The sequence below is a fragment of the Camelus dromedarius genome, chromosome X (genome assembly GCF_036321535.1).
Source record: "Camelus dromedarius isolate mCamDro1 chromosome X, mCamDro1.pat, whole genome shotgun sequence".
Taxonomy (NCBI): Eukaryota; Metazoa; Chordata; class Mammalia; order Artiodactyla; family Camelidae; genus Camelus; species Camelus dromedarius.
Window position 1 is genome coordinate 31,302,000 of NC_087472.1, and position 11,375 is coordinate 31,313,374.

General features: G+C 42.3%; 1 protein-coding gene across 1 annotated transcript; it reads left to right on the plus strand.

The window, feature by feature from the left end:
* The first annotated feature begins 1,421 nt into the window (after positions 1 to 1,421).
* LOC135320251 (late histone H2B.L4-like) lies at positions 1,422 to 1,859 on the plus strand. The gene has a single exon (XM_064483174.1). It carries the CDS (start codon positions 1,422 to 1,424, stop codon positions 1,857 to 1,859), a length of 438 nt encoding a protein of 145 aa, XP_064339244.1.
* The last annotated feature ends 9,516 nt before the right edge of the window (positions 1,860 to 11,375 follow it).

Sequence of the window (11,375 nt, forward strand, 5' to 3'; positions counted from 1 at the left end):
AGTAGTCCACTGAGACCTTTAATAAATGTAGTTACTAGAATGAATGCACCGTTAATGAAAAACAGGACATTTCTTAATGGAAAAGGCAGATGCCCCTCCCATCCCCAAAGAATTCTACTCCACGTCCTTGATTTTGGGTGAGGGAAAATATCTGCTTAAGAATTTGTAATCACAAGGGCGTCCTCCGAAAACGTTAGGGTTCACATTATCATCGTCATCACAGTCCAAATAATTCCCTGTTGCAAACTTTCTTCCATGGTTTTGTCTTCATATAATAGTTTCTAGTAATAAAAAACAGAATCTTTCCTTTCATGACGGGAGCTACCTTATTAGAGGTAGAATTAACCGTTCATTTCTTGAAGGTCCCACAGGACACTTGGGAGCATGAGCATTAGGATCATAGCTCATTGAAGACTTCTAGTTCTTCAGTTATTCCTAAGTCCTCTTTGGTTCAATATCTGTAATTTATTTCTCTATAAAGACGTTAAAGATGTGTTTTGCTTGAATTCTTACTGATTTTTGAAAGGAATATATTTTTAATTTTTTAAAAAGTTCCTTTTAATTGATTATTTTCCTCTCACTCTAAAGGTTTCTAAGGAATTACAAAAATAGCTCCTTTCATCTGAGAGCTCATAGTTTTTTCAACGAATCAACTACGTGTGGTATTTGGGGGGAACGTAGGGAATGTTTACAAAACGATTAAAAATTTGGCAAATACTAAATATTTTTAATATTTCTGTACAGGTATCCCACTTTTGTAGGGTTCCGTCTGTGGAGAACGCGGTTTTGCCATTCTCTTTCTTCTGATTCACTGAAGGTTTTGATAAGAATTGCAGGTAAGAGCTGGTCAGTCGTGTCTACGATTTTGAGGCGCCCTCCGCTCACCGAGTCGGGCAGCTCCTCCTCAAGACACCGCCGCGCACTCAGTCGCCGAGAGAGAAGGTTCTGGGTGCAAGTCAAATGGCCCCCAGGGGGCCAGTCATTCTGAGGCGTCACGCACTTGGGCTGCGGAGGTCAGACCCTCTCAGGGAGATCAAAGTGATTTTCCGTCCGCGTAGGAGACGTGGGTTTGACCTCTCTGCAAAGTTCTCACGGATAACTGGCAGGCATAAAGCAGCTCAGAGGAACGGATGACCTTTTCCGACAGGACCTTGCGGGTTACAAAGCTTTTCAGGTGTGGGTCACGGAAAGTTTAAAGGTCACCAGATTGCCACTCGGATTGGTTGATGTGCGGCCAAGCCGCGGGGCATCCAAGGACATGTGACATGGCCTGCCTTAGAGACAGGGCTCCCTGCCCCGCATCCTATCCAATCAGATCTGCAGATTGGCCGTGACGTCAGGCAAGGCAGGCTTTATAAACCGGTCCTCGCAGCTGCCGTTGCCCTTCCTTCCGAGCTGTGGGGAAGGCGAGACACTCAGACATGGCTGAGCCGTGGTCCTCCCACACTTCGGAGGAGATCGTTGACACCGAGGAGCCCAAAGAATCCGAGTGCAAGAGCCCAGAGCAGAAGACGCCAAAGCAGAAGACGCCCAAGCTGAAGACACCCATAAGCCATCGCCGCCGCCGCCCAGCAGACGACTTCGCCAGTTTCGCCACTTACTTCCGCAGGGTGCTGAAGCGGGTGCACACAGGCCTGAGCCTCTCGCAGGAGGCTGTGAGCGTCATGGATTCGATCGTTAAGGACATCTTCGAGCGCATCGCCAGCGAGGCCGCGCGCCTGGCCCGCTCTAACAAGAGCCTCACCGTCACCTCCAGAGAGATCCAGACCTCGGTGTTCCAGCTGCTGCCCGGGGAGATCGGCGAGTACGCCATGTACGAGGGCACCAAGGCTGTCATCAGGTACACCATGTGCGAATGAGCTGCCTCAGGACCACCTGAGCATCGCAAACCAAAGGCTCTTTTCAGAGCCACTCACTTGGCAGGACAAGACCTGTAGCGCTGAGGAGTCATAGCCACTCTGGTTTGTCGACCAGTGCCACTCTGTCCATGTGTAAAGCGTTTCTTCCCTGAGGGAAACATTATGAACCTTATCAACTCCACTTGAGTGTACGTCTGTAGAGCCATGTGTTCCATGGAAACCCGTGATTTTTCTTAACCATACTGCACGTCCTCCCTTCCTAAATGGTCATTTCTATTACTTATATCTCTAGGTCAGCCTTTTTAGGGATCTTTACTGCCAAAGTTATCTCCCTAACAATTTAATTTGCCTTTTTAGGTTGTCATTCTTCCCCGTGGATGTAGCAGTATCATCCAGGATTTTTAATGTGTGAAATAGGGACAGAGAAAGTTCGGTAGCAGATATAAAAATCAAACTTGCCCATTCACACTCCTTCAACATACTTCAAATCTCAATGCCATTCAATACATAAAATAATAGGACCCAAACACACCGCCAAGAGAGATAAAGCAAATTTTCTAGAATCACTGGGTGACTCAAGCGCCATACCTTTGGAAATTTCTCTGCTACCTAATTTATAATTATCTGATTCTATTTTTCTGCAGCCTATAACTTTTCACTTTTCAAGCCAAAGTCTTGACTGAACTGCAATTTTGCACGGATGCTGGGAGCGTTTTATGCGGCCAGCGGCAGCCGCAATCTGCACTAGCAGCAGCCACTGAGGGAGAAGGAGGTGTGATAGCGTGCCTGAAGATTTTCTTTCAACGAGTTGCATTTAACCATGGGGATTTCAGTATCGGCCTCCCAATCTGCTAGTGAGAGATGTCTCTATCTCCTGGCATCAAAATAAGAGGGGGATGTTGGGCTATTAAGAGAACTAAGGTGCCTCCTTCCTCGACCTCAGGTGAATTCAGTGTTAATGCCTATGATGATATTAATTTAGTTTACTATGCGTTATGTTTTCTTCTTGGTGCATTGCCTTCTTTTTCTTTCTCTTCTCTGTAGGTATGTTGCTGAATTTCAACGTACTCGATGATTTTCCAATTTCTTTCCTTTTAACTTAATTTCTAGCTTCCTGCATTTGTGGAGGGAGCACGCACTGTGGGATTTCAATCCTTTGAAACTTACTGTGGGTTTTCATTAGAACTCAGGGTGTCATCATATTTTCAAGGGTTCATTTTGATCCTTCAAATTGTACAACAAGGAAATGCTGAACCGCACAGGGAAATAACGCCATTATTTTGAAGAAACATTAAACAGAGTGTCATCTATAAAAGTGTTGAATCATTATGTTGTACATGTGAAACTGATACATAATTTTCTAACAGCTATAATTTAATAAATAAAAAAAACTTTTCAGTACCCTCTGATTTGGATGTAGGAAACTATAAAGAAGGTCACTCTGAAGCAAACCATGAGATGAAAGCTACAGAAAGTACCACACTCCAACTTTTTCTCAAACCCAGGTTTAGTCCTTTCTCTAGGTCAGCATTTATAGCGTTCTGTAAGGTTGCAATTGGCTTTGTATCATTTTCATTTCCCATTTTCTTCTCATTCTCCCACGAGTGCACTATGGACAATTTCAGAAGTATTTTGTGTGTGATATGCAATAGACAGATGAAGCGAAGGAGCAGATACAGCCATCAACTATCCCTGTTATATTTTTCAAAGTATCCCAGTTTAAGCATACATTGAACTATACAAATGGGGACTGGTGTTTAGTACAGAAATTGCAAAACAGAAGTTTTCAGACACATTTCACTTTTCTAAGTCCCGGGTTTTTGAAATTACTTTTCAAGTTCTTTCAGAGGTAGCCAATCGATTCTTTCCAGGCAGACAATCTTTTGATATTTTACAACACACATTTTTCATAACCGGCAATTTTATATCCATTGAAGAGTGTCCAGTGAGAGCAGCTCAAGCTCCTGGCTCTGCTGTTCCAGACAATGGGGGACTGGCAGCCTGTGAGCCACACTCATTGGCTCAAAGTGTGGTCCAGTGAGCAGAGCTGAACACATCATAGGCTTTCTATAAAAATCAGCCTAGAGATTAAGGGGGAGGCGACTATGATAATCTGCCTGATCTTTTTGGTTCCTTACTTGGATTGAATACTGGGGATTTAAGGACGTGAATCCAGGCAGATCCTCTGTTCAGCGCTGGTATCAATTTAGAGCAGGATTCGGAGCAATATCAGAAGAAAGATGTCCCCTTTCCCCTTCAGTGGTTTGAATGTTCATATTCATGTTGGGATGCATATGTTTTCTTTTCCATCGTTTCTTCTTTATGGCCCGTGTGGATTACTTTTCCATTTTCACTGGTATCGTTTTTCTATAAATGTATTGCTGAATTTCAAAGAAGTTGCCAGTTTTCTATTACTTTTGTTTTTAAACAGATTTTCAGCTTCCAACATCTGTGGAAAGAGAACACACTGTGGGAATTCAGTCCTCTGCAATGTATCACGGTTTGCCCAAAAGCCCAGTATTTCATCACGACGGTTAAGTGTTTCATTTAGGCTTTAAAATAAGGTGTAGTTAAGTGAAGTAAGACAGAAAGAGGAAGGAAAATACCATATGAGATAGCTCATATGAGGAATCTAAAAAAGAAAACAAACATTAATATAAAACAGAAAGAGACTCTCAGACATAAAATACAATCTTGTGGTTGCAAACGGGTGGGGCGTGGGAAGGAACAGACTGAGATTTTAAAGTGCAGAATAGATTAAAAAAAAAGTATACTGTATACTTCAGGGAAATATATACAAGTTCTTGTGGTACCTCAGAGTGGAAAAATAAAATGTGACATTGAATATATATATAAGTTCATGTATAACTGAAAAATTGTGCTCTACACTAGAATTTGATACAACATTGTAAAATGTCTATCACTCAATAAAAAAATGTAAAAAAAAAAAAAAGATGCAGTTATAACCTTTTTGACCAGGATGCACAAACTTATAATCGATGTCTCTCTCTCTCTCTCAACCAGATAAGGAGACAACAGCTAGTTGAACTAGGAAATTCAATACGTTTCTTGGGCCCATTTCTCAGAGAGACCAAACACAAAGTATTCGAACATGGACAGAGCTCAAGCATAAAATAGGGTGCAGGACAGAACGCTAAGGAGATTTCACAAACGATTGCAAGCTTGAAGAGGGCCAATGTTACATCCAGAGCTCTTGTTGAGGTCAAGAGAAGTGGGATTAAGGCAAATAAGCCCCCTCATGTGGTTCATTACCTATTGTAATCTGAAAACTTGAAAATTCACATAAAACGAATTGGTTAAAAAAAAATAGCTTACTGCACAAGTTGTCATTAAAATCTACCACAAAATCAAGAGCTTACATTTTTGTGTAGCAACTATAAACTGGTGTACACACTGGGTAAAATTTCTGAAGTCAAAACACCTTGCAGAGCCATATACATTTTCAGAGAAATACGTGTGGATTAGTTAGAAAGCAGCTAACTGCAGAAAAATCACTAAATTTCTACCGTGCTAATGGTTGCAGCTTCAAACTCCAAGTTTTGTTTTTTCAATATGATGCTAAGATGCACCACCAGTCATTTTTGCATGCTGCTCCGTAAGCTGTATTATCACGTAAGGAGTAACTCTAAGAAATCTAACACATCAGGGTACTGTTATCTTGCTTTGAGGGGGGTATGTTTGTAAATTCAGAAATGAAATAAGAGCGTTAGTGAAACATGGCACAAATGCTGCATGATGTGTCTCGAGAGTGAAGACTGAAGCTGCAGGGGTGAGTGGCACGGAAAAAATTCAGAAAGTAAGGGGAAAATGGAATTTTGGGTATGTGTGTGAAGATGCGGACGAGGAACGTGGGATCGTGATTATTCCCTTCAGTGGGTGAATCGGAAAGCATGCCTCCCAGAGAACAATCGAGACCCAATGCTGTTATTTATGCAAAGGTGAACTTGAGCGAAAGGAATCGCAGCTTAATCAACAAATTATAAAGATCAACGCATGGGACACAGTATTGATAGGACCGATATATGCCGTTCGAACTCTTTTCTCCACTACCCACATTATGGAATTCGCTTATGGCTTGGATCCGAACACAGCAAACGAATAACGAAATCAAAAAGTTCAAGGAGAAAATTCTGTTACAGACTCGAATCTACCCGGAAGAAACTTAACTTTCTAACTGAAGGTACCAGGCCGACTTGTTCAGGAAACCTCTTGCAACTCTTTTCCAGGCTTTATTCTTCCGCTATTGAAACCGCAAACCTTCCTCTTATGAGGCTCGGATGATGCGAGGTCCAATCAGAGAAGCTCAAACACCACTCGGCTCGGAGTCAGCCAATGAGAGACCGGCACCGGAGAGCCACAGCCATTGGTCCGATGTGCAAGCCGGTTTCCTGGGCTGAACAAGCAGGTGCCTTGCTGGGATGCTCAGCCTTGAGCGGGTATCAGGTACGATTATTTGGCTGCTCTTTGTTTCTTTGCTTGATTGACTGTATGATTCTAATGGGGATCACTTAAGACTGTTCTGTTTGCTGCCTACAAAATATACACTTTGCTGATGTGCAAAATGCCAGAGCTTGGCTTTCTCGAACAACACGAAACTAATGTCTCCTGCATGCGGAGGCTGGAAGTCCACATCAAGGTGTCAGCTTCTTTGTTGCCTTCAGCCTCATATGAAGAAAGCACCTGTTCCAGGCCTCTCTCCTTGGCTTGTAGACACGGCAGAGACCTCCCTGTACCGGTTCCTATTTTCCCCCCTCCGTGCGAGTCTCGGTGTCCCCATTGCCCCTTTATATATGGGCACAAGTCATTTTGCATTAGGGCCCATGTAATGAGTATATGTTCCCTTGATTCCGCCAATAAAGATCCTATCTCCATAGCAGATCGTGTATGAGGTCGTAAGGTTTAGGACTTCAGCGTGTGAGTTTTAGGGGAAAAGAATTCAACCCACAGGAGATACGAATTTTGAGTGAGCGGATCTCCTGATTCTTCCAGTATAAGAGGACACTGATTCTTCTCACACTTAAATGCTGGTGTCGTGTTCACTAGGAGGAGTAGTTCCAGGTTTAAAGCCTTGCAACACATATAAGCATAGACTATGGACGGGAAGTCCTACTTGAAGAGATTTTCTGATTCATCAAAGCCTCCAATTCCCTGAGCAATCCAGAAAGTTTTGAGTTTTTTAAATAGTGTACCATGTTTTAGCTATTGCTGCCTGGTAAACTACCTCAAAACTTAGTGGATTAAAGCAGCATGTATTACTTACCATGTACCTCTGTGCCATCTGAATGCTCCTCCTGGTCTTGGTGGTGTTTGTGTGAATTCTCATGTAGCCTTCCTCTCTTTCTTCATGGCCCCTGGTACGGTTCATATCACACCACTTCAAAATAAACAGTTTACAGGTCTCTTCTCTGTGTGTCAATACCGATGTTGGCTCATAAGCCATGCTTTTACATACTCATAAAGAAAAAAGGGAGAGGACACTGGTGACTACTCATGGGAAAATAAGGTGACCCTTCTCATGCAATTTACCTCAGTTATTTGAACAGTGAATAATTTTATTCATTTTTTAACAAAATTCCTGACTTTCCATCTTTGTGAAGAGAGAACATGCTCTTTCATTTTTCCCTATGAATGCACTATTTTTGCTGCAAACACCAATGTTTATTCAGTTTTATTTCCTCTTCCTTTTACAGTTTTTAAAGCGGGTGTAAATGTCCCTATTGATTAGGCTGGAGAGCCCTGAAAAGGATGTGACTCTCAGCCAAGCCATGAGACAAAATATGGACAAACTACAGAAATCAAAACTTTTCTTCAGGACCTGAGAGGAGGGACAGCACCATCTAGGAGAGACAAAAGAGAAAGCCTACTTAAACATTTCCAGAACCCCACAGGCTCAGGAAAAAAGAGAGAGCAAGCAAGGCAGGACATGAGAGAGAAACGAAATACTCTGATTTCTGTGCCTCTGGAGGTGGGAGGCAAATTGCCTGATGGAGGAGGCCTGGAAAGCTCTTCTTGTTTTCCCAACCAATGTAGGAGAACTCTGATGGGCCATTACCCCTGAAGAACTGTCTTTGGGATCCTTAGCCTAAGAGTTTGGAAGAAATGAACCTTTGAATGGAATAGTAATTATTTTTATTCTTGAAGATCAGAAACATCTCATGAAAATATTTGGCAAAAGGAATTTGATTCCCAAAGAGACTAGGAAAAACTACCACCCAATCACCTGCAAGTAACTCAGTTTGTGTGGTGACTTGGGAACTAAAGTTTGGATGAGAAGAGCTCTTGGTAAAGCTCTGTGCATTTTCAAAGACAGCATTATGGGCCAGTTTGAAAACACAGCACTTTGAGTAAGTCGTTTATTTTCTATCACACTCAGTGTTGCAACTTCAAATTGACAGTGTTTGCACGTGTGACATAGAGAAATCTTTCTCGAACTCGTTCTTGCACACTAGTCTCATACACACTGACTTCTGTGAGTAGTCACTTCAGGAAACTTACAACACTAAGATATCTTTAATTGTGCCTGGAGGTTGTGCATCTGTAAATTCAGAAATCAAACAGGAGCAGTATTAAACAATGTTCAAGATGCACCGTGACTGGGTTGTGAAGACTGGGAGCTCAAGGGCGACTGACGCCCTGGGAATCGAAGGAAGACAGGAACGACGGGGTCTGATGTTGAAGAGGATGAGGCCAAATAAGTACATGTGCTTACTCACTTCAGAAAGTGATTAAGGGGAAAGGGCACCTAGTGAGCAGTCATGATCTAACAGGGTGCTTTACTGTAGTGTCAAACTAAGGGAAAGGGCTTATGGCTTAAATAGCAAATGATAATCATCAACTCAGAGAAAAGAGAAGCAATAGGACAAAGGTACCCCATTCAAGCTTCTTCAACATTACTCGTGTCGTGGAAATCATTTGCAGACATAAGCGAGGACCCAAACACAGTACTGAAATCATTAAACCGAACTGTTCAGGAAACAGTACCTACCCAAGGTGGGGGGAAATGAAGGTACTAGTCTGACTGGGTCAGATTTATCGTTTGGTTTTTTTTTTTTTTTTTTCTTCTCTCCAGAGCACGGTCTCTTGTATTTGAACACGGAAAGGTTCACGACTTGCAACTCAGCATCGTGGGGACGCTGGATGCGTGCAGAGCAGCCCAAGCGTCAATCTGGACCGGCTCAGCCAAAGAAAACCCTGCTACCCCTGAGGCACGGCCATTGACTGAAAGTGTCAACAGTTGTCCTGGGCTGAATCAAAAGGAATCTTTATTCTATGTTCAGCCTGGGAGATTGCGGGGTGGCTTAGGGATGGGATACCTTGCCCTTCAAGATTATTAAAACAATTTCCTTGAGTTTTAGTGGGATGTACACCAGAGCTTTGACTGGTAGCTTTCTTTGATGTTTAAAAACATTTTTATGGGGAGAAAACAAATCCAAATTTCAATTCTATTTGAAGGTATGATTTTAGCGCAATTTCTTCCAGGAAATATGAATTTTGCTTAACTACACTGCATTTCATCACGTTCCTAAACTGTTGTATCTGTTAGTTCTTTCCTTAGGTCAACCTTTAAGGGGGTGTTTTTGTTACAGAAACCTGAATCCCATCCAGAGACCAAGCGACACTCGGAGGGTTGGAGAACTCTGGTTTATTATGCTGGCGGACCCAGAGGAGTTAACACTCCCAGCTCTGGACCACGTCTGTAGGTTTACACAGGCTTTTATATGGTTTTTGGTTTCGATTAAACTCATGCCATATGCAAATGAGGTGTTAGAAATGGACCAACCAGGAGTGGGCTTTTGGGAACCAAAGGGATTTTGGGGGTAAGTTTCATTTACCTAGAAGCAAGCCGTTTTATAGAAGCGCAAACGTGGTAAGGCAATGGCCCTACCTGGGAGGTCTTGCAGGCCCCTTTGTGGGTTTTGCCCCTTTATTTTCTTTTGCTGATACCTTTTACACTCTGATTCTCTCACGAGGGTACAGTGGCTTTTTCCACAAGTCCTTTTTTCTCAGATGGTCACACAGTGCAGAAGCACGTATGTGAATCCCTCTGGATTCTGTTGGGCCGTATATTAAGGAGATTTTCAAATGCCTAAAGTAATGTCAATCTTCTCTCCACTTTTCAGAAAAGTTATTTTTCATTTCATTTTGTAGTCTATGTTAACATGATGTAATGAGTTTTTATTATATTTTTAAATGATTTAAAAAAAAAAAGAATGAACATTTCATTTGTGATGTTTTGTAGAACAAATATTGGCTGTTATAATGCACGTAAAAGATCTTTGGGTCCTAACATATGGTGAAAAAGATAGAACACGAATATAGGTATGTTCATATATGACTGAAGTATTATGCTGCACACCAGAAATTGACACAACATTGTAAACTGACTATACTTCACTAAATATATAGAGACAGATATATACAACTATATATACACACACAAAAAAAAGATCTTTGGGTCCCTATTGATTTTTAGATGTGTAAAGTTGTCTTGAGGCCAAAAAGGGGTCTAGATTTTTAGTGATTTGTGGTGCCAGTAGAGGAATTGAAAATAGCCTCCTTTTCAGTGGTTTTAAAGTTTTTCAAACTCACTATCTAATATTCAGCAAGACTTGGAAATCATAGTGTCGATAGGAAGCTTTCCCATCATCTTCCTCACTCTAATAAGAATGACAGTAGCATTGCATCAACAAACGCGATCTAGAGCTTTCATTTGTGGCCTTTGTGTTCCCAATAACATCTTTGATTTCTGAGCATTTTAGGCAACATGACATATATCAAATATTCACTTAAGCCATCTTAGCAACTTTCGAAATTAACATGATTTTTAATGTTTCGTTTGCTCATATAAATCACAGTAATAGATTTTCCACTATTAGATCACGCTAGAATTCTGGGAAGCAAATCCCTTCCTCCTGGGTAGGTTTCCTTGGCCATTATTTAGCTCCTTTCCTATGCAGACTCAAGAGCACAATCACCAGTATGATAGAGCTCTGATTTGTCATGACGTCTGCTTCCTTGGTCCCTTGCTTCCTTCAACTGTCCCCTAAGCCATACTGCGTCTTGGGAGTGTCACTTTCCCAGAAGCAGCCCAGGCCCAGCACTTAGCTGGGCCCTGCACTGTGGTTTAAGGCAAAACAGGGGCTAGGGGAGTGGGCTTGACCTAATAAGTAACCTTTCTTTCAGCTGTTCCTATCTGAGTCTCCAACGCTCTGCACGCCTCAGATTTGAGGCACAGCTGTGCTGAGAAGGCAGCTGTGCTCAACCCCACTTGCTCCCAACAAGGGAAGTTCTGCATTCCAAGCATTCCTCTACCCCTGTTTCTTGACCACTCCAGGACCAACAACTGGAATGTACTGAGAATGTCCTCCAAAGCTCACTTATAGTTTGTTTATTCCTTACTCCATCCTACTCCTCCCTGGTCGAACTCCACCCTCACTCAGGGGAGCTGCAGATCATGGCCCAACAGGTGTGTGAGCCTCGCAAAAAGCCCTGATG

What these genes read in the sequence shown, in the direction of transcription:
- LOC135320251 (XM_064483174.1), top strand. Translation starts at nt 1,422, where the DNA reads ATGGCTGAGCCGTGGTCCTCCCACACTTCGGAGGAGATCGTTGACACC.